At 37.8% G+C, this 25,131-nt stretch overlaps 1 protein-coding gene across 7 annotated transcripts in view; it reads right to left on the bottom strand.

The window, feature by feature from the left end:
* NRG3 (neuregulin 3) overlaps positions 1 to 25,131 on the bottom strand; it is a 1,236,567-nt gene that overhangs the window by 133,179 nt on the left and 1,078,257 nt on the right. For 4 of the 7 annotated variants that reach the window (XM_025285164.3, XM_025285167.3, XM_025285168.3 and 1 more), the window contains exon 4: positions 14,316 to 14,342. In XM_025285164.3, the coding sequence (XP_025140949.1) occupies positions 14,316 to 14,342 (27 nt within the window). The remainder of the gene's footprint in view (positions 1 to 14,315; positions 14,343 to 25,131) is intronic. The other 3 variants (XM_025285166.3, XM_044942383.2, XM_025285170.3) reach the window with 1 other exon arrangement.

Genomic DNA, 25,131 nt, shown 5'->3' with positions numbered 1-25,131 from the left:
CAGCCATCCGGCATAAATAGGCCAAAGGTATAACGACATCTCTTTAGAACCAAATTTTGAAACGAGATCTCCAGAATTCACAGACTTTGCTCTTTTTAGAGAACTGAAACTGTAAACTTAGATGGCATTCCCTGGAATGCCCTGGACAATGGCTCCCATTCTTCAAGATAATATTAATGTTGGGACTTCCCTAGTGGTCTGGTGGTTAAGACTCTGTTATTACAAATCACGGGACACGGGTTCGACCCCTGGTCATGGAACTAAGATCTCACATGCCACTTGTGGCCACACACACACACACACACACACACACCTCTATGCCAGTGGTAGTAGTTACACAACTCTGTAAATATACCAAAAATCATTGACTTGTACAAGTAAAGCAAGTGAATTGTATAGTATATAAATTATAACTCAATTAAAATCTTTTATAAAAGTAAAGAACCCCAGGTTTTTATGGAGTTATACATTTAAAAAAAAAGATAACATCCATGTTAAGTTTCTCCTTTCCAGAAGAATCAGAGTGATGGAGATAGACTAAAGGGAAACTTCATCATTTGGTCAGAAATCCACATCACTGAAGTTGCTCCAAGGAGGAACAACAGTTATAGTAGCTCATTTGACTGACATATAAGTGCCAGGCTTTGCAGTAAATGCTTTATATGCTCTACGTATTGATATTTGATCTTCCCAACAATCCTTTGAGATTGATAAGGCTATTATCCCTCTGACACAGATTGGAAGCTCCAAGATTTGCGATGATGAATCCCAGGCTGTAGGTTACACATTTACTAAAAGAATTAAGTCAAGTTTGCCTGTCTTTTGTGTCAGTTTCTCACTTTGTAGACAGAGATGTGTGCATGTGTGCTAAGTCCCTTCAGATGTGTCAGACTCTTTGCGACCCCATGAACTGTAGCCCACCAGGCTCCTCTGTCCTTGGAATTCTCCAGGCCAGAATACCTGAGTGGGTTACCATGCCCTTTTTTGGGGGATCTTTCCAACCCAGGGATTGAACCCGCTTCTTTTACATCTCCTGCATTGGCAGGTGGGTTCTTTACCACTAGCACCATCTGGGAATCCCATAGACAGAGATCTCCTACATCAAATGCTAAAAACTAAGAGCACAGAACTACTTCATTAGATATCTAAGGCTGAAAACAGAAATTTACATTTGTAATCAGTGCCTGGAATGAAAGTTAAAGTGGAAACTCTTGAATTATGTTATTTTGATGACTTAATTTATTCCATTATTTTGCTTCTAAACTGTAATGATGACTCTAACAGAAACCACAGACTTACAAGTGATAACAAGCAATTCAGGAGCTAGTCAATGAGAAGATACTTGGTCGATTCGCATCCTCTAAGACAGCACTCCCCCACCTTTTTGGCACCAGGGACCAGTTTTGTGGAAGACGATTTTTCCACAGACCCAGGGAGATGGTGAGGGGGTGGTTTGGGGATGATTGAAGCACATTTCACTTATTGTGCACTTTATATCTGTCATTTTTATGTCAGCTCCACCTCAGACCATCAGGCATCAGAACCCAGAGGTTCTGCTGCTCTAGGACACTGGCCCACTTCCAGGGATGCACAGAATACTTGAATGGGCTACAAGCCACATCTATGAAATCCTACCCTTGCTTCAAAGCACAGTTCAAAGTCCATTATGTCCATGGCTTTGCTCACTGCACCTCATGCCCCTCCTACCCCAGGTGTCTGCCTTTGGCCGTTTCTCTATGCTTGACACAGATAAATGGAAATTCCTTTATATAATGTTAACAGTGTTGTTTAAAGAGTAAGCCTTCGGTGAATACTTGAAGTAAAATCCCAAGCTTGGCCCAATATCTGGGATTTTGCATGCATGCCTTCAGGCAACCTCTACGCACGGCTACTGACAGAATATGCAATTTAAATGAAATCTGATCACTCTCTGCATGAAACCTCTGCGGCTTTCTTTCACAATGAGATAAAATTATACTTCTTTGGAAGGGCATCATAAGGTCATCATAATCTGCTCTGACCTAACTGACCAATCACACCGTCTACCTACCACACTGCGTTTCGTGTGTGTTATTTGCTCCAATTACCCGGGTATTCTTGTCATTTCCTAAAACCCTTGTGTTCTTTTATCTCTTTCTTTAAAAAAAAAATTTATTTCTAATTGAAGGATAATTGCTTTACAATATTGTGTTGGTTTCTACCACACATTTACGTGAATCAGCCACAGGTATACCTATGTTGCCTCCCTCTTGAACCTCCCTCCCTCCTCCCACCCCATGTCTCATTTTTCTTTTTTTTTTCTTATCTGTGTTCTTCCTTGTTCCTTTCCCTCATGTTTCCTTCTACAATTTTCCCCCTGCAGAAACACTGTTTATTCTTCCATGTAAAGATGTTCCCAACTGTTCCAGTGAGATATGGATGCTCTTCCCTCTCTTTTTCTTTCTCCCAAGATTTACCAAGGGTATGGTCCCTAAGATCCTAGCTCTAAGAAACATGCCTCTCTGGAAGAATAATTCAGAAAAGGTTGCCTCCTATAATCTGCTCTGTTAGAGTTATGAGTAGAAGTATACCAAAGGTTTCATGAAAATGTACAACAAAGGTATAGAACCTAGTGTTCCCCACATGTATGTGAACTCAAACCCTATTTACATGTGTGCATATGAACCATGTACTAACATCTGGCAGATGTTTGAGAAAATTCTCACATTTTTTGTAAATAATAAATAAATCACTAAAACATCAAAGTCCTTTTTGCACTGAACTGCAATGATTAGTTTTGCAAGTCTGTCCCACACACTGAATGTAAACTTTCTTCAGAGTCTTTTGTATTTGTCTTTGTGTTGCTCTGGACTGGCACACAGCCTGACCTTCTAAAGTGGCTCCGTGAATTCTGAATAGCTGAACCATTGAGAGCCCATGAAATAGACTCTTTGTTTATTGAGAAGCAGCAGTATCATCTTCACTATGCTGCAGCTTCAGATGTTCCATCCAGCACCCATTTTTTTTTTCCCTCTCTCCTATTCTGCAGATCCATCCTGGCTCCTGAAGCAATCGTCAGGGAAAACTGCATATAAAAGTCCATTTGTTTTTTTTAACCACTTTGGCATTTACTTTCCAATGACAATCTGAACTTTTTAAAAAACTTTTTTCTAGAGCATTTCAGAAGATGTGTAGAACTTACTATCAACTACTGAACATTTTAGATAATTGGTATATAAATGTAATTAACTAGATTATGGTTAAGATCTCAAATTTTTTTGAGTCCAGTTTGACAATTCAAAAATCCAGCCCTTTCTGTTAGATTTTAATTCAATCTGATTAAATACAATCATAATTCATATAAAGTTCAGTAATTTTATGAGTGTCTAATCTATACAAATATTTCCATAGAAGCAACCAGAAGTTTCACTCCTGGCTGATCTGGATCTTCCATATAGCATTTTATTGTCCCAAATCCACCTACCATTAAATTGATACAACTCATGCTTCGCTATATTACAAAAAAGTTGATGTGAATCAATCCAAGGTTGTGCTGAAGTCTATATAGTTACTATCTACACAGAAACTCCCAATCTAGTTACTCAGCAGCTTTATGAAAATCATCCTAACATTAATAAAGCAAAAATGTACTAACCCTATGCCATCTTTCAGTGAACGGCCCTACTTTTTCCAACAGTTCACAACAAATACATTCCTCAGTGGGTATGTACAAAACTTCATTTGCAAAATCCAGTCTATAAATTTACACATTTACATAAATGCCCATTTCTTCTTTGTAGAAACCATAACTAATATAACTATATACTTTTCTAGTGTATCTCATGATTATAGCCATTCCTCATGGAAGATAACTGAAAGAATCTGACCCCATCTGAAAAATCTGTTTAAAATAAACTAAAATTATGAATTTAGTTTATTTGATGAAGTAGTCTGACTTTGTTTAGAGACTTTTACTTCTAACCACTGGAGGTGCCAATATGTACTAATGACTAATGTTAAATTAATCATACATATAAAGCCAAAATATCATCCTTACATACATGGCTAGGAAGTTTTGAGGAAGAACAAGTCAAATCAAGGTATCTCTTTATTAAAATGAAGGAAGGGAGGAAGCAAGGTAGGAAACTTGGAGATGCTTGTGATTCAGAGAACTGAATTATTAGCTCTTATACTGAAATTTATATTTAAAAATTCATAGTGTAAAGACAGGGATTGGTCATATTGCTGAAGAGAGAAACAAATGAGAAAATAATACTGTTTCTTAAGCAGCATTTTGGGAAATCATTGGGAAGATGGTTCAGCTCACTATTCCATTTGGCACATGTCAGAGATGGATGTGCAAGGCTTTTATATCACAATGGCATTCAATAATAGAGGTACTGAAGTAATGCCACTCAATCGTCTTTATCACCAAGAAACCTTCCAATGTAATACAACTTCTGTAGATTATTTTCCATGAGATACAGAAACTATCAGCCAATGGGAGCCTTCTGCTACACATGGCAGTTAAAATTCTGAATGTAAAACTATAAACTGGCATCTGGTTCATTTTCATTGTCACTTATATAATGTGAATTATTACCTAAGATTCTTATGACCTCATGGTATTTGGAAAACATTACGTCTAAACTTTAGGGCTACATACAAAATTGCATTGTCAGTTGAAACACTGCTGGAGAACAACCTCTCTCAGTTACCATGAACCCCTCACTGTGTTAGGCATTCAACAGCAAGCCACTAGTAGAATTCAAGAACTCTGTGGAAGACCTAAAATAGGCATTTCTCCAAAGAAGACATACAAATAACCAAAAGGCACATGAAAAATGCTCAACATCACTAATTATTAGAGAAATGCAAATCAAAACTACAATTAGGTACTACCTCACACTGGTCAGAAGGGCGATCATCGAAAAATCTACAAACAATAAATGTTGGAGAGGGAGTGGAGAAAAGTGAATCCTCTTACACTGTTGGTGGGGATGAAAACTGATACAGACATTATGGAGAACATTATGGAGGAGCCAAAAAAAAAATAAAATAGAACTGCCATATGACCCAGCAATACCATTTCTGGGTGAAAACCATAATTCAAAGAGACACATGAATCCCAATATTCATCGCAGCACTATTTACAACAGTTAGGACATGGAAGCAACCTCAATGTACATCAATGGAGGAATGAATAAAGAAGATGTGGTATACACACACACACACACACACACACAAACACACACACACAATGGAATATTATTCAATTATAAAAAGGAACAAAATTGTGCCATTTTCAGAGATATGGATGGATCTAGAGACTGTTATACATAATGAAGTAAGTCAGAAAGAGAAAAACAAATACCATATATTAATAAATATATGTGAAATCTAGAAAAATAGTATAGACAAATCTGTTTGCAAAGCAGAAATATAGACACAGATGTAGAGAACAAAGGTATGGATACCAAGGAGGGGGGAAAGAGGGGTGGGACAAATTGGGAAATTGACACATATACACTACTGATACTATGTATAAAATTGATAACTACTGAGAACTTACTGTATACTGCTGCTGCTGCTAAGTCACTTCAGTGGTGTCCAACTCTGTGTGACCCCATAGACAGCAGCCCACCAGGCTCCCCTTTCCCCAGGATTCTCCAGGCAAGAACACTGGAGTGGGTTGCCATTTCCTTCTCCAATGCAGGAAAGTGAAAAGTGAAAGTGAAGTCGCTCAGTCGTGTCTGACCCTCAGCGACCCCATGGACTGCAGCCTTCCAGGCTCCTCCGTCCATGGGATTTTCCAGGCAAGAGTACTGGAGTGGGGTGCCATTGCCTTCTCTGCTTACTGTATAGCACAGGGGTAAAAAAGAGAAAGTACTATCTGTTTGTAGGACATACATTAAGGTAAAAATTCATTCCAGTATACATTAGATGCAGAGGAATACTGTTTGATTCCATTTATATGAGATACCTAGAATAGTCAAATTCATAGCGTCATAAAATACATTAGTAGATGCCCGGGGCTGAGGCTTGGCGGTGAGTGGGGAGACAGGGAGCTAGTGTTTAATGGTGACAGAGTTTCAGTTTAGGAAGGTGAAAAATTTGGAAGATGAATGATGGTGAGAATTGCACAACAACTTGAATATACTTAGTGCCCTTGAATGCACAATTAAATATGATTAAAATAGTATGCTTTGTATTATGTGACTTTTATCACAATAAAAAAAAATTTTTTAAAAAGAACTCTGGAGGAAGACAGGCTGATTCAAATCCTGTTTTGCCAATTCCTTGCTCTTTGGATGAGATATTTCACCTAAACAGACATCAGTTTGCCATTTATAAGTTAAGGATATAAATAATTTCTACCTCATGCAAGTTTTTGAGAGTACAATGAACTAATATAAATCTGGTGGTACATGTCAAGCATTAAATAATGGTAATATAGTACTCTGAGATACCTGCTTTTTCATGTGATTTAATATAAGAAAAAACTAAACAAATACCCTTTTGAATGAACACATTTGAATTAACACCCTCTACAAACACTTTTATCCATAAACTACCATTTTATAAGATAATATGATATAGTCAAGTGAATATAAACATTTCTGTCCCAAATAAGTCTAATTCAGAGATTTCAGCCCAAAGAAGGAGTTCCTCACTACTATATGTCTAACGCCATTTTATAAATTAGGGCATACACATGAATTCATTTGACTGACATATGAGTTTGTTAGATTTAAAGGAACACACACCAAGTCATTCAGAATAAGCAGCATAGCTTTAAAGATAGTATCCCTATTTGTATCATCTAAACAGAATTAGAAACTGGTTGTTTCTCAGGAAATCTTTGGAGATTACTAAAATATTCTAAAACTATTTTTTTTTACATGAAGGGATGAAGAGATATTAAATATATGGTAAGGTTTGAACTTTGAAATCCTAAAGGAAATCAGTCCTGAATATTCATTGGAAGGACTGATGCTGAAGCTGAAGCTACAATATTTTGGCCACCTGATGTGAAGAACTGACTCATTGGAAAAAACCCTGATGCTGGGAAAGATTGAAGGCAGGAGGAGAAGGGGGCAACAGAGGTTGAGATGACTGGATGGCATCACCAACTCGATGGACATAAATTTGAGTAGTTCCATCCGGGAGTTGGTGATAGACAGGGAAACCTGGCATGCTGCAGTCCCAGAGTCAGACACTCACTTCAGTGAGTGACTGAACTGAACTGAAAACTTTGAAGTAATAATGTTCTCAAATCTGAACCTACACGCATACTTTAGATGACAGCATTTCTAACTCTCTGCTTATAGAAAACTCAGTATTTCTTCCTTTTGTCTTCTTTATATTTTAGCTTCAAAATGTAGGAGCATTTTAGAATATCTTTTTAAGATTTTAGTTAAAAACCTTACTTGTCCCAAATTTTATAAATCTTTTGATTTCAAAAATATACCAGCATTTACTTAGACTGTATACATATATTATGCTATCCTAAACACAATATCAAAGCACAAACAAGACATTTAACTGACAGACTTCATTTTATTTTTCCATATGAATATGAAAAAAAAATTGCATAAAAGATCTCTCAACACAGTATTTCGCTCTTCCTGTGGTTTGGTAATACGTTTGCAAATGGCACTGCATTTGCCTTTATATGAGCATTTTTTTCTGCCTAGAGCATCAGATTCATCAGGGTATTGTCAGAGGCATGGCTGTGTAACAAATAGCTCAAAGGCTATACTGAGATATGCTCCATGACAGAGCACCTGACAGAGTAGCAAGATTAACTTCTCAGTTAAGAAATCCCTCTCCATGACCGATGCACCTTCCAGACTTGACCAGGCTGACATGCCCTTTGGCTAGCTGTCTCCTCTGGATGACTGGGTGCATTTCTCACACAACTCAAAAAGCACTTATGCTTACAAAAAGACTTTGTCTATAACATCTCCTAATCTATCTATGCTATGAGGAAAAGTTTGAATATCTGACATTAAAATTATAAATTTCTCCCTCAAGCATGCATCAATGAGTAGGTTACATCAAGAATTCAAGAAATATTTTTGATTATTGGTTTACTATAAGTCTTTTAATTTTTTTACAAACAACTTTGCATTTTTACACACCTTCAAACTCTTTTCCTAACTATGTCAGTAAACTGTGTTTTTTAAACTGATACTACATTGAAAGAGATGGGAATACCAGACCACCTGACCTGCCTCTTGAGACATCTGTATGCAGGTCAGGAAGCAACAGTTAGAGCTGGACATGGAACAACAGACTGGTTCTAAATGGGAAAAGGAGTATGTCAAGGCTGTATATTATCACCCTACTTATTTAACTTATATGCAGAGTACATCATGAGAAATGCTGGGCTGGACTAAGCACGAGCTGGAATCAAGATTGCTGGGAGAAATATCAATAACCTCGGATATGCAGATGACACCACCCCTATGGCAGAAAGTGAAAAAGAACTAAAGGCCTCTTGATGAAAGTTAAAGAGGAGAGTGAAAACATTGGCTTAAAGCTCAACATTCAGAAAACTAAGATCATGGCATCTGGTCCCATCAGTTCATGGCAACTAGATGGGGAAACAGTGGAAACAGTGGCAGACTTTATTTTTCTGGGCTCCAAAATCGCTGCAGTTGGTGATTGTAGCCATGAAATTAAAAGACGCTTACTCCTTGGAAGGAAAGTTATGATCAACCTAGATATTAAAAAGCAGAGACATTACTTTGCCAAAAAAGGTCCGTCTAGTCAAGGCTATGGTTTTTCCAGTGGTAATGTATGGATGTGAGAGTTGGACTATAAAGAAAGCTGAGCACTGAAGAATTGATGCTTTTGAACTGTGGTGTTGGAGAAGACTCCTGAGAGTCCCTTGGACTGCAAGGAGATCCAACCAGTCCATCCTAAAGGAGATCAGTCGTGGGCATTCATTGGAAGGACTGATGCTGAAGCTGAAACTCCAATAATTTGGCCACCTGAAGCAAAGAGCTGACTCATTGGAAAAGACCCTGATACTGGGAAAGATTGAGGGCAGGAGGAGAAGGGCATGATAGAGGATGAGATGTTTGGATGTCATCACTGACACAATGGACATGGGTTTGGGTGGACTCCGGGAGTTGCTGATGGACAGACAGGCCTGGTGTGCTGTGGTTCATGGGGTCACAAAGAGTTGGACACGACTGAGTGACTGAACTGACTGACATTCTAAAGCTGTATCTGTTTGTTGAAATTTGCATTGTTCCAATCCATGTTGCGTCATTAGAAAAATCATGAATATATTTACAGAAAAATACTTTTGAGTGCTAACAGTTTTATGCACATTAGGTTTGGCATGGCATATTCAACAGGATAATTATTCTTCAATACTGAAAAATCAATCCAAGATGCTTTTTGGTGAAGTGTTTTTACTGAAGATAATGTCCTCTTTTCAGTTCTAAAGTAGTGACACTAGGGAGCTCAGAGGCCCAGATAGAGAGAGCGAAATAGAAAGGTTCTGACTAAGTAGAAGGAAAGTGAAGCTAGTATAGACTTGGACTAGAGAAACACTTGATACAGTTTATCCACTTCGGCTGGTACCCAGCTTGAATTCCTCCCCCTTGCTCCTTCCCTTTATCCCCAGGAAGATGTTTCTAAATTTCCTAAGCCCATTTAGTGGCTTTCATTTTATTTTTTCTTTCATTGTATTTTGCCTATGCATTAATTTTTCTGCCCATGCATCTTAATAGCACTTGTTATATCACTTCAATGATGTGTAGCTTCCTCTATTTTTAGTTTCAGAGTCTTTGGTCATTAAGGAATGTGGATTATATACCTGCATTTTCCATATCTTATACCTTTAACATATAGTAAGTGTGATAAATGCGTAATAATTAACTAATAATAGAATTCTTAAAGCATATGATTTGCAGTTCTCTGCTATAAATAAGAATTTGTTGACCTTGATGTGTTCGGGTTTTGAGTCTGATCACTGAGTGCACATACGCCATGGCCACTAGGAATACAAAGAATTGGGGAAAAGATGTATGTGTAAGGTCATGCCACATAAGAATTTAGATGCCACAACTAAAGATTGTAAAGATCCTACATGCCACAGTGAAGATCAAAGAGCCCAAGTGCTGCAACTAAGATCGGGTGCAGCCAAATCCTATTTTTTATTTTTATTTTTTAAGGATTATCACCTTATGATCTATGTTCCAACCCAAGGAAAGATGAAATTTGCATTACCCAAAGCAAGGACGATGAAAGTTTAGAACAAAAGTATTCTGGAATTCATTAATACAGAACTGACACTGATTATTTGTAAGGCACACCGATAAACAGACATAATCAAATTTCTAGAGAGTATGCCTATATATTGGCTAACCAGTTTAATTTATGCCTAGAGACGCTGTAGTATTAGGATGATATCATCTTCCATGGGACAATCTTACCCATGTGGATTTTAAAATTACGGGTATGGGGAGGGAGGAGGGAGGAGGGTTCAGGATAGGGAGCATGGGTAAACCTGTGGTGGATTCATTTTGATGTTTGGCAAAACTAATACAATATTGTAAAGTTTAAAAATAAAATTAAATTAAAAAAAATTACGAGTTAAATCTCAAAAATACTTATTCCCAAAGCAATGCACAGAATATTACACATTCAGTTAGAGGAATCTGGCAGGGGGAGCGGGGGGGAAGGAGGGGGGCGGGGAGGTGAATAGTGTCTAGAATTAGTGAGGTAAGTGAAAACGGTTTATTCATTAAGTCTGTAAACCTATTCATCATTCAGAATACTCCATTATTTGCCACTATCTATATGCATACTAAGTACTCACTTTAACTCTGCCTTTAGCCAATCACTTCCCTCCAAGACAAACTCGACTGCTGGAGTCAGATATTTGCACATTGAGAATCCATTCCCTGTAAGCCTTTTTTTTTTTTTTTTTTTTTTTTTAATTTTAATTGGAGGCTAATTACTTTACAATATTGTGGTGGTTTTTGCCATACATTGACATGAATCAGCCATGGGTGTACATGTGTTCCCCATCCTGAACCCCCTCCCACATCCCTTCCCAACCCATCCCTCAGGGTCATCCCAGTGCACCAGCCCTGAGCACCCTGCCTTTAAAGCTATGCTTTGACTTCAACTTTTGTAAGACTCATTATCACACCAGTTAGACGTGAGATTCATATAGATGAATGAGACAATGGCTTCTTATTTTTGCCTACTGGTAACTAAATGATTTTGAATGTTTTAAAAGAGACCTCCTTATACATATCTTGATTCTGCAGCAAATCATTATACTGTAAGGTATCAGTGCCACTTAAAATCCTCAGGAAAAGTTCAATAGGATAATGACTCATCTGTTTCTTTCAATAACAATAATTATCATTGGGGTAGCAAGTTTAACTTACTATAATCATGGCCACACTGATTGTGGAGTTTCATGCTATGCCAGTCCCACACACCACCATGCCTTGTTTCTTATATCTACAGTCGTTCTACTACACAACTTCTGGAGCCTCTCTTCTCTGAGCCAGCAATCATCACCACATAATGGAGAACACTTCTCTATTGATTAGATTAAGTACTTCTATCCTCAAAGACTGTTGATACTGTCTTCCATCATCATCAGTAAAAGAGGAAAGTACAAACCACATACCGTTCTCAAAAATTTATACTCTACCACATCACCATATCCACAATTTCCTGTAATTCCTAGTCCATATGACTACAACCTCTTCATGCCAACAATTTGAGGGCACCCATGGTAACTATTCATTAATTCCATTCAAATTATACATTCCTTATTCATTTCATTACATACCTATCTTATAGTCTGCGATGCTTCATTTCAATATTATCTTGAATTACATTGCCCTTATAAGCTTTCATCATATCTATCTAGCAAAACCCAAAATCTGTAGAAACTAAGCTGTCTATTTTTTCTGTGATCTAATACTTAGATAATAAAGCACTAACAAGTAATATTGTACAACAGGAATATCAGTTTTAATATAAATATGTAATCACTGATTTCTAATTAACTCTCAAAACTTATAAAAAATATAACTATCAATATCTTCTACCAGACACAACAAAGGTACCCAGAATTCAAAATTTCCAAAGCTAATCTAGTAAAAATCTACCATAAATCTGTTCTTTTAGTCTTATTTTTCAGAAAAGGGACCCACATTTTATCTAAACATGCAAACTATAAATCTTGTATTCATCCCTAATAATCATCCTTATCTACCTTTCAACATCAATTCCTTTCAAATACTTGTTGCCATGTTTCCAATATCTATCAATTTTTCACATCTTCTATTATCACACTATTCTTTATTTAATTAATTAATTTTTTATTGAAGGAAAATTGCTTTACAGAATTTTGCTGTTTTCTGTCAAACCTCAGCATGAATCAGCCATAGGTATACATATATCCCCTCCCTTTTGAACCTCCTTCCCATTTCCCTCCCCGTCCCACCCCTCTAGGTTGATACAGAGCCCCTGTTTGAATTTCCTGAGCCACACAGCAAATTCCCATTGATTATTTATTTTACATATGGTAATGAACTTTCCATGTTACTCTTTCCATACATCTCACCCTCTCCTCCCCTCTCTCCATGTCCATAAATCTATTCTTTATGTGTGTTTCTGCACTGCTGTGCTGAAAATAAATTCTTCAGTACTATTTTTCTAGATTCCATATATATGTGTTAGAATATGGTATTTATCTTTCTCTTTTCTGACTCACTTCACTCTGTAGAACAGGTTCTAGGTGCATCCACCTCATTAGAACTGACTCAAATGCACTCCTTTTTACGGTTGAGCAATATTCCATTTTGTATATATACCACATCTTCTTTATCCATTCATCTATCAATGGCCATCTAGGTTGCTTCCATGTTCTGGCTATTGTAAATAGTGCTGCAGTGAACAGTGGGACACATGTGTCTCTTTCAATTTTGGTTTCCTCAGGGTATATGCTTAGGAGTGGGATTGCTGGGTCATATGGTGGTTTTATTCCTAGTTTTTTAAGGAATCTCCATACTGTCTTCTATAGTGGCTTAATCAGTTTACATTCCCACCAACAGTGCAAGAGCATTCATTTTTCTCCACACCCTTTCCAGCATTTATTGTTTGAAGACTTTTTGATGAGGGCCATTCAGATCGGATATTATCACACTATGATGAAGTAATATTATTTTGCCTCAAATAGGTCTTGGAAATCCTCACTTTTACATTTATCAGTTTTATTCCCTAATTATCGTCTGAAAATTTCCTAGACTATAAGTTCCAGCAAATCAGCTTTTATCGCCCATTTTTACTCATTATATTATCTGTTGCATTTTGCATTTTTTCTTTGCTTAGAGTGAGCAATAGATACATATTTGCTGAATTAATGGATGAATGGATACATGAATGCAAGCAAATTTACAGGTATTATCACAATAAACATAAATGCATGAAGCAAGCATTCATATCTATATTATATAAGAGAAAAACCTAAAGTTCAACAAAAGCCAATCAAGGAGAAACTATAAATTCTGATTAATATTTGGATCTTCAATTTCACTAACTTTAACTCCTAGGTATCTTTCCATTCTAGTGCCATGATGCCTATCAATCAGCCCTATGGAATGTGTTTTTAAATCATTTTATTATAATATAGATTTAGAAGATTATGTACAATTCTTAATGTTATTATCTATGAGTACAGAAAGTAATTACTGTGGGAGGTATTCTAATCTTTAAAAAAAAAACATAGAGTACAAATACTTTCAAAATAATTATTTTAACTTTGTATATGAAAACATTAATAGAACCCATACTCCAGAATTAAGATTGACCAAAAATGCATCCAAATTATTCACTATGCAAAAGAAAAAAAAAGAGAAGAAAGTAACAAAAACTGATATTTTTAAACCATCACCATTATTGTCTACCATTTATTGAGCATATGCCATTTAACAGACATTGTGTTAAGCAATATATGCATGTAATAAAATAGGAACTAATTTACCCCTATTTACAGATAAGAAAATTAAGAATTAAGAAAGCAAACAAAGCCAGAAGCCAAATCCAACTTCTGTCAGGTTTCAAAGCAGCACTTAACATTAAATTGCCTTCTCAATAAGTAGTTAAGTCATTCATTTTGAGCCACTACTTAGTGAAAAATTGACAAAAACATTTTTTTTTTTTTTTTACTACTAATAGCATCTGATAGTGAGGCATTTCAATCATAATCAGATGAGGAAGAAGAACACTATACACATTATCAAACTTAGCTTTTCTGGATATATAAGGAGAAAATTGTTTAGTCTTACCCATGAATTCAATGCCCAAGTGGTCTGCTACACCAAAGTCAGCACATAAGGAAGGAAAACAGAAAATGAGAATAAGGTTAGAGAAAACTCCACACAGAAGTCAATGCTTATCGGATTAACCTTTCAAGGCAAAGACTGTGTCTCAGTTATAACAATGCTTGCTTGCAAAAGATAATTTACACTTTGTCCACAAATAGGGGTACTTTGAACACTGATTGGTATTTCCCAACAGTCTGGAATTGAGATGGAATAATATTAGCATGTATGCTAAGTATTATTCCCGGGTGGTTCAGTGGTAAAGAATTCTCCTGTTAATGTATGAGACATGGGTTCTATCCCTGGGTCAGGAAGACACCCTGGAGGAGGAAACAGAACCTACCTCAGTATTCTTGCCTGGGAAATCCCATGGACAGAGGAGGCTTGTGGGCTACAGTTCATGGGATTGCAAAAGAGTCAGACATAACTTAGGAACTAAACAAAAACAACATGCTAAGAATAAATTTAGCCCATAAAAAAGGAAAGAAAGGAAGGGGGGAAGGGATGGAAAAAGGAAGAGAGCAGGGAAGGAAGGAAGAAAGTGAAGAAAAAAAAAAAAACTATTCATACAAACCATGCTAGTGCTAAGTTGCTTCAGTTGAGTCCGACTCTGTGCGACCCCATAGATGGCAGCCCACCAGGCTCCTCCGTCCCTGGAATTCTCCAGGCAAGAACACTGGAGTGGGTTGCCATTTCCTTCTCCACATACAAAGCATATCAGGAGCTAAAGTTACTTCAGGAATTCATGATATTTTATGTAGAATAACACTCATTTAACGCTGCAAGGATATCCAACCAGTCCATTCTAAAGGAGATCAACCCTGGGTGTTCTTTGGAAGAAATGATGCTAAAGCTGAAACTCCAGTACTTTGGCACCCTCATGCAAGGAGTTGACTCATTTGAAAAGACTCTGATACTGGGAGGGATTAGGGGCAGGAGGAAAAGGGGATGACAGAGGATGAGATGGCTGGATGGCATCACCTACTCGATGGATGTGAGTTTGAGTGAACTCCAGGAGTTGGTGATTGACAGGGAGGCCTGGCGTGCTGCAATTCATGGGGTCTCAAAGATTTGGACATGACTGAGCGACTAAACTGAACTGAACTGAACAACAAACTAATTTGAACTTCTATGTTAATAATAGGTAGGTAAAGAACATCCAGAAAGAATGAAAGGATGGAGCCAAAGCAAAAACAACACCCAGTTGTGGATGTGACTGGTGACGGAAGCAAGGTCCGATGCTGTAAAGAGCAATATTGTATAGGAACCTGTAATGTTAGGTCCATGAATCAGGGCAAACTGGCAGTGATCAAATAGGAGACGCCAAGAGTGAACATCAATATTCTAGGAATCAGCGAACTAAAATGGAATGAAATGGGTGAATTTAACTCAGATGACCATTATATCTACTACTGTGGGCAGAAATCCCTTAGAAGAAATGGAGTAGCCATCATAGTCAACAAAAGAGTCCGAAATGCAGTACTTAGATGCAATCTCAAAAACGACAGAATCTCTGTTCTTTTCCAAGGCAAACTATTCAATATCATGGTAATCCAAGTCTATGCCCCAACCGGTAATGCTGAAGAAGTTGAAGTTGAATGGTTCTATGAAGATCTACAAGACCTTCTAAAACTAACATCCAAAAAAGACATCCTTTGCATTATAGGGGACTGGAATGCAAAAGTAGGAAGTCAAGAAACACCTGGAGTAACAGGCAAATTTGGCCTTGGAGTATGGAATGAAGCAGGGCAAAAAGGCTAATACAGTTTTGCCGAGAGAACGCACTGGTCATAGCAAACACCCTCTTCCAACAACAGAAGAGAAGACTCTACACACGGACATCACCAAATGGTCAACACTGAAATCAGATTGATTATATTCTTTGCAGTCAAATATGGAGAAGCTCTATACAGTCAGCTAAAAGAAGACTGGGAGCTGACTGTGGCTCAGATCATGAAATCTTTATTGCCAAATTCAGACTTAAATTGAAGAAAGTGGAGAAAACCACTAGACCATTCAGGTATGACCTAAATCAGATCCCTTATGATTATACAGTGGAAGTGAGAAATATATTTAAGGGATTAGATTTGATAGAGAGAGTTCCTGATGAACTATGGACGGAGGTTCGTGACACTGTACAGAAGACAGGGTACAAGACCATCCCCAAGAAAAAGAAATGCAAAAAAGCAAAATGGCTGTCTGAAGAGGCCTTACAAATAGCTGTGAGGAGAAGAGAAGCAAAAAGCAAAGGAGGAAAGGAAAGATATAAGCATCTGATTGCAGAGCTCCAAAGAATAACAAGGAGAGATAAGAAAGACTTCCTCAGTGATCATTGCAAAGAAATAGAGGAAAACAATAGGATGGGAAAGACTAGAGATCTCTTCAAGAAAATTAGAGATACCAAGGGAACATTTTCTGCAAAGATGGGCTCGATTTAGGACAGAAATGGTATGGACCTAACAGAAACAGAAGATATTAAGAGGTGGCAAGAATACACAGAATAACTGTACAAAAAAGATCATCACAACCCAGATAATCATGATGGTGTGATCACTCACCTAGAGCCAGACATCCTGGAATACTAAGTCAAGTGGGCCTTAGGAAGCATCACTATGAACAAAACTAGTGTAGGTGACGAAATTCCAGTTGAAATATTTCAAATCCTAGAAGATGATGCTGTGAAAGTGCTGCACTCAATGTGCCAGCAAATTGGAAAACTCAGCACTGGCCACAGGACTGGAAAAGGTCAGTTTTCATTCTAATCCCTAAGAAAGGCAATGCCAAAGAATGCTCAAACTACTGCACAATTGCACTCATCTCACATGCTTGTAAAGTAATTCTTAAAATTCTCCAAGCCAGGCTTCAGCACTACATGAACCGTGAACTTCCATTTGTTCAACCTAGTGTTAGAAAAGGCAGAGGAACCAGAGATCAAATTGCCAACATCCGCTGGATCATTGAAAAAGCAAGAGAGTTCCAGTAAAACATCTATTTCTGCTTTACTGACTATGCCTAAGTCTTTGACTGTGTGAATCACAATAAACTGTGGAAAATTCTGAAAGAGATGGGACTACCAGACCACCTTACCTGCCTCTTGAGAAACCTGAATGCAGGTAAGAAAGCAACAGTTAGAAGTGGACATGGAACAGGAGACTGGTACCAAAGAGGAAAAGGAGTATGTTAAGGCTGTATATTGTCACCCTGCTTATTTAACTTATATGCAGAGTACATCATGAGAAACACTGTGCTGGAAGAAGCACAAGCTAGAATCAAGATTGCCGGGAGAAATATCAATAGTCTCAGATATGCAGATGACGCCATCCTTATGGCAGAAAGCAAGAAGAACTAAAGAGCCTCTTGAAAGTGAAAGAGGAGAGTGAAAAAGTTGGCTTAAAGGTCAACATTTAGAAAACTAAGATCATGGCATCTGGTCCCATCACTTCATGGCAAATAGATGGGGCAACAATGGAAACAGTGAGAGACTTTTATTTTTTGGCGCTCCAAAATCACTGCCGATGGTGACTGCAGCCATGAAATTCTAAGACCCTTACTCCTTGGAAGAAAAGTTATAACTAACCTAGACAGCGTATTAAAAGTAGAGACATTACTTTGTCAACAAAGGTCCATCTAGTGAAGGCTATGGTTTTTCCAGTGGTCATGTATGGATGTGAAAGTTGGACTGTGAAGAAAGCTGAGCACCAAAGAATTGATGCTTTTGAACTGTGGTGTTGGAGAAGACTCTTGAGAGTCCCTTGGACTGCAAGGAGATCCAACCAGCCCATTCTAAAGGAGATCAGTCCTGGGTGTTCATTGGAAGGACTGATGCTAAAGCTGAAACTCCAGTACTTTGGCCACCTCATGTGAACAGTTGACTCTTTGGAAAAGACTCTGATGCTGGGAGGGATTGCGGGCAGGAGTAGAAGGGGACGACCGAGGATGTGATGGCTGGATGGCATCACCGACTCGATGGACATGAGTTTGGGTGAACTCTGGGAGTTGGTGATAGACAGGGAGGCCTGGCGTGCTGCAATTCATGGGGTGCAAAGTGTTAGGCATGATGAGTGACTGAACTGAACTAAACTGAATTGAAAGATTCGGACATGACTGAATGACTGGACTGGACTGAAAGAACATCTGGATGAAAGACCTTAACCAGGAACTCTTTACCCTTCACAAAAAATACATTCTGCCCTATCTTTTCCCCCTTTATTTGTTAGATGAAGAAATTGCATCAGTGAGACTAAAAATCTTAACATGAGGAAGATCCGGGCACAAATCCCGTCTATCTGACCCTTTAGACCTGTGACTGTCACAAACTTGATAGTGCTTCCTATCCAAAATGAATGGCAGATGCATCCATGTCTGTTTTATATTCCTCTGTTCAGCACACCATTTCAACCACCTAAGTGTTAAAGGAAAAAAGATAGGACACTGAAAGATGAACTCCCCGGGTCAGTAGGTGCACAATATGCTACTGGAAATCAGTGGAGAAATAACTCCAGAAAGAATGAAGACATGGAGCCAAAACAAAAAGAATACCCAGTTGTGGATGTGACTGGTGATGGAAGTAAAGTCTGATGCTGTCAAGAACAAGATTGCATAGGCACCTGGAATGTTAGGTCCATGAATCAAGGCAAACTGGAAGTGGTCAAACAGGAGATGACAAGAGTGAACATTGACATTTTAGGGATCAGTGAACTAAAATGGACTGGAATGGGTGAATTTAACTCAGATGACCATTATATCTATTATGGTGGGCAAGAATCCCTTAGAAGAAATGGAGTAGCCAACATCATCAACAAAAGAGTCTGAAATTCAGTACCTGGATGCAATCTCAAAAAGACAGAATGATCTCTGTTCATTTCCAAGGAAAGCCATTCAGTATCACAGTAATCCTAGCCCATGCCCTGACCAGTACTGCTGAAGAAGTTGAATGGTTCTACAAAGACCTATAAGACCTTCTAAAACTAACATCCAAAAAAGACATCCTTTTCATTATAAGGGACTGGAATGCAAAAGTATGTAGGCAACAGATAACTGGAATAACAGGCAAATTTGGCCTTGAAGTACAACATGAAGCAGGGCAAAGGCTAACAGAGTTTTTCCATGAGAATGCATTGGTCATAGCAAACACCCTCTTCCAACAACACAAGAGAAGACTCTACACATGGACATCACCAGATGGTCAACACTGAAATCAGATTCATTATATTCTTTGTAGCCAAAGATGGAGAAGCTCTATACAGTCAGCAAAAACAAGACTGGGAGCTGAGTGTGGCTCAGATCATGAACACCTTACTGTCAAATTCAGACTTAAGTTGAAGAAAATAGGGAAAACCACTAGACTATTCAGGCATGATCTAAAACAAATCCCTATGATTATACAGTGGAAGTGACAAATAGACTCAAGGGACTAGATCTGACAAAGTGCTAGAAAAACTATGGATGGAGGTTCATGACATTTCACAGGAGGCAGTGGTCAAGACCATCCCCAAGAAACAGAAATGCAAAAAGGCAAAATGGTTGTCTGAGGAGGCCTTACAAATAGCTGAGAAAAGAAGAGAAGCAAAAGACAAAAGAGAAAAGGAAAGATATAAGCATATGAATACAGAGTTCCAAAGAATAGCAAGGAGAGATAAGAAAGCCTACCTCAGTGATTAATGCAAAGAAATAGAGGAAAACAATAGAATGGAAGAGACTAGAGATCTCTTCAAGAAAATTAGAGATAACAAGTGAACATTTCATGCAAAGATTGGCACGATAAAGGACAGAAATGGTATAGACCTAACAGAAGCAGAAGATATTACGAAGAGGTGACAAGAATACATAGAAGAACTATACAAAAAGATCTTCATGACCCAGATAACCATGATGGTGTGATCACTCACCTAGAGCCAGACATCCTGGAATACAAAGTCAAGTGTGACTTAAGAAGCATCACTAGGAATAAATCAATGGAATTCCAGTTGCGCTATTTCAAATCCTAAAAGATGATGCTGTGAAAATGCTACATTCAATATGCCAGCAAATTTGAAAACTCAGCAGTGGCCACACGACTGGAAAAGGTCAGTTTTCATTCCAATCCCTAAGAAAGGCAATGCCAAAGAATGTTCAAACTACTGCATAATTGTACCCATCTCACACACTAGTAAAGTAATGCTCAAAATTCCCGAAGCCATGCTTCAACAGTATGTGAACCTTGAACCTCTAATGTTCAAGCTGGATTTTGAAAGGCAGAGGAACCAGGGATCAAATTGCCAACATCCACTGGATCATTGAAAAAGCAATAGAGTTCCAGAAAAACATCTATTTCTGCTTTACTGACTATGTCAAAGCCTTTGACTGTGTGGATCACACAAACTGTGGAAAATTCTTAAAGAGATAGGAATACCAGACCACCTGACCTGCCTCTTGAGAAATCTGTATGCAGGTCAGGAAGCCAACAGTTAGAACTGGACATGGAACAACAGACTGGTTTCAAACTGGGAAAGGAGTATGTCAAGGCTGTATATTGTCACCCTGCTTATTTAACTATATGTTGAATACATCATGCAAAGTGCCAAGCTGGATGAAACACAAGCTGGTAACAAGTTCACCAGGAGAAATATCAATAACCTCAGATATACAGATGACACCACCCTTATGGCAGAAAGAAAAGGAGAACCAACAAGCCTCTTGATGAAAGTGAAAGAGGAGAGTGAAAAAATTGGCTTAAAACTCAACATTCAGAAAACTAAAATCTTGATATCTGGTCCCATCACTCCATGGCAAATAGATGGGGAAAGAACGGAAACAGTGAGAGACTTTATTTTTGGGGGCTCCAAAATCACTGCAGATGGTGAATGTAGCCATGAAATTAAAAGATGTTTACTCCTTTGAAGAAAGATTATGGTCAACTTAGACAGCATATTAAAAAGCAGAAACCTTTGCCCATAAAGGCCCACCTAGTCAAAGCTATGGTTTTTCCAATAGTCATGTATGGATGTGAGAGTTAGACTATAAAGAAAGCTGCCCAGAGGGATGGAATGGGGAGGGAGGAGGGAGGAGGGTTCAGGATGGGGAACACATGTATACCTGTGGCGGATTCATTTTGATATTTGGCAAAACTAATACAATTATGTAAAGTTTAAAAATAAAATAAAATTAAAAAAAAAAAAAAAGAAAGCTGAGCTCCAATGAGTTGATGCTTTTGAACTGTGGTGTTAGAAAAGACTCTTACTGAGAGTCCCTTGGACTGCAAGGAAATCCAACCAGTCCATCCTAAAGGAAATCAGTCCTGAATATTCTATGGAAGGACTGATGCTGAAGCTGAAACTCACTTTGTCCACCTGATGGCGAAGAACTGACTCAATGGAAAAGACCCTGCTGCTGGGAAATACTGAAGGCGGGAGGAGAAGGGGACATCAAAGGCTGAGATAGTTGGATGGCATCACCGACTCAATGGACATCAGTCTGAGTAAGCTCCGGTAGTTGGTAATGGACAGGGTACCCTCCCGTACTACAGTACACTGGGTTGCAAATAGTCGAACATGACTGAGTGACTGAACTGAATGTCTGTGATCAACAGGGAGAACTGGGCCCTGATGTGTCCAACATTTCAACTCTGAAGATTTGTTTATTTTATGGAGCTTTCTTATAATCATTCAGTTATTCAGTTTTTAAATTTGCTGCATTATCTAATGATTATTTCTGTTGTAGTAGTATGTTTCTTAAATGAGAATGAATGAAAAAATATATTGCTACAATCATATTTGTTTCCATGACTAATTTCTGGGCTCTCTCTTATGACTTCTCTATTTGGGAAAGATTTTCTTTTTAGAAAATATTCATTTAGTTATCTTGAATATTTCAATGCCTTTCTTTTGCAAATGACTCATTTTAAAATTCTTTTGTGGTAGAATATACATAAAATTTGTTATTTTGACAAATTTCAAGGGCACAATTCACTGGTATTAATTACATTCACAATGTGGTATAACCGTGACCAACAGATTTCCAAAACTTTTCCATTGCTTCAAAAGGTAACTCTACCCATTAGGCAATATTTTTCAATTTTGTCCTCCTCCTTTGCTCTGGTAACCTCTGATGCAATTTACATAGCTATTAATCTGCCTATACAGTTTATTTATTTACTTTTTTAGTGACTAAGAGCTATTTTAATTGAGAAATATCTCATATAAGGAACTACTGAAATGATTTTTAAAAAGTAGAAGCATTTCTTCCTTTCCATGGGATTTTTTTTACCTGCTTAATATAGTTTATGATAGATATCTAGGATACTTTTATAAAAATACAGGATTTTTACCTGCAAGTAATTCACAAATCAGTGGGAGTCCACAGAGAAAAAGCTCTGGAAATTCTCTGTGATACTGTTATCATGGAAACCCAGAAGCTCTGCATAAGATCGAGTGGCCAAGGACCCATAAGCTTGCTCCTGGGGAAAGAGAATGTGCTGTGTGGAAGAATAGAGATTGTGGAAAAGGTGGCTGGGCCACATTTGGGTTCTTGTGTGAATAAAATCTTCATGATTATCTGCACTTAGGACACTAAAGAGAGACTAGAATTGTGGTATTTTAAAGTAGGGATATGGGTGAAATAACTTACCATGAGAATAAAAGTATAAAAAAAAAAAAAAAAACAAACTTCTGCCTACAACAAGAACAGTTATTAGCTCTAGCCTGATTGAATAGGAACTTTCCAGTACAATTTACAAGATAGATAACCAGCAAAGACCTACTGTATACCAAAGGAAACTCTGCTCAATATTCTGTGATAATCCATATGAGAAAAAGAATCTGAAAAAGAGTATATATATATATGTATGTATAAATGAGTCACTTTGCTATACTCCTTAGTAATACAACATTATAAGTCAACCATACTCTGATAAAATTAAAACAATAAATAAAATAAAATTGATGTGGTACAATGGAATATAATTCAGCCATAAAAAAAAATAATGCCACTTGTAATAACATGGATGGAACTAGAGATTATCATACTAAGTAAAGAAAACCAGAAAGAGAAAGAATACTGTATGATATCACTTATATGTGGAACCTAAAATATGCCACAAATGAACTTATTTATGGAGCAAAAACAGACTTACAGGCATAGAAAACAAATTTATGGTTACCAAAGAGGAAAAGGGAAGGATAAAGTAGGGATTTTGGATTATCAGATACAACCTTCAGTACATACAATAGATAAACAACAAGATCTTACTGTATAGCACAGGGAACTATATATTCAATGTTCTATAATAAACTACCATCTGAGCCACCCAGGAATCCTATAATAAACTATAATGGAAAAGCATATGAAAAAGAATATGCATATATATCCATAACTGAATCACTTTGCTACATATCAGAAATTAACACATTGTAAATCAACTATAGTTCAATTAAACAAACAAAAACTTTCCAGGAGAACTAGATGGCTCAGAAATGACTGGCTATAGTCTGTTTTGCTGGCAAGTATAACTAACGGTCACTCTTCATTCTTCCCACAATCTTGGCTGTCTCATCTCTATATGTGACATGGGATATGGGGATTCAAGTTTTGTGAGTCTAGAAATTGCAGTAGAAATGAGCATCACATTTGATAAGGTTGAGGGCAATCTAGATAATTTAAATCAGAATGAATTCATTACCAGTAAAAGGAACAGAAAAAAGAATTTTTAAATTATTCAAACACTGAACAGTATAAGTAGATGTCGTAAGAAAATCTGTCTACTTTTAATATAGCAGAACTGTTACATCTAATTATTAGAGTTCACAATAAACGGTGGAAAATTCTGAAAGAGATGGGAATATCAGACCACCTGACCTGCCTCTTGACAAACCTATATGCAGATCAGGAAGCAACCTGACCTGACATGAGCTGGACAAGGAACAACAGACTGGTTCCAAATAGGAAAAGGAGTATGTCAAGACTGTATATTGTCATCCTGCTTATTTAACTTATATGCAGAGTACATCATGAGAAATGCTGGGCTGGAAGAAGTACAAGCTGGAATCAAGATTGCCGGGAGAAATGTCAATACCCTCAGATATGCAGATGACATCACCCTTTTGGCAGAAAGTGAAGAGGAACTAAAAAGCCTCTTGATGAAAGTGAAAGAGGAGAGTAAAAATGTTGGCTTAAAGCTCAACATTCAGAAAACGAAGATCATGGCATCTGGTCCCATCAATTCATGGGAAATAGATGGGGAAACAGTGGAAACAGTGTCAGACTTTATTTTGGGGGGCTCCAAAATCACTGCAGATGGTGATTGCAGCCATGAAATTAAAAGACGCTTACTCCTTGGAAGGAAAGTTATGACCAACCTAGATAGCATATTCAAAAGCAGAGACATTACTTTGCCAACAAAGGTCTGTCTAGTCAAGGCTATGGTTTTTCCAGTGGTCATGTATGGATGTGAGAGTTGGACTGTGAAGAAAGCTGAGCGCCAAAGAACTGATGCTTTTGAACTGTGGTGTTGGAGAAGACTTGAGAGTCCCTTGGACTTCAAGGAAATTGAACCAGTCCATTCTAAAGGAGATCGGTCCTGGTGTTCTTTGGAAGGAATGATGCTAAAGCTGAAACTCTAGTACTTTGATCACCTCATGCAAAGAGTTGACTCATTGGAAAAGACTCTGATGCTGGGGGGGATTGGGGGAAGGAGGAGAAGGGGACGACAGAGGATGAGATGGCTGGATGGCATCACTGACTTGATGGACATGAGTTTGAGTGAACTCCAGGAGTTGGTGATGGACAGCGAGGCCTGGCGTGCTGC

Source organism: Bubalus bubalis, chromosome 4 (assembly GCF_019923935.1).
Source record: "Bubalus bubalis isolate 160015118507 breed Murrah chromosome 4, NDDB_SH_1, whole genome shotgun sequence".
NCBI classification, from domain to species: Eukaryota; Metazoa; Chordata; class Mammalia; order Artiodactyla; family Bovidae; genus Bubalus; species Bubalus bubalis.
This window is presented reverse-complemented; position numbering and strand designations above follow the sequence as displayed.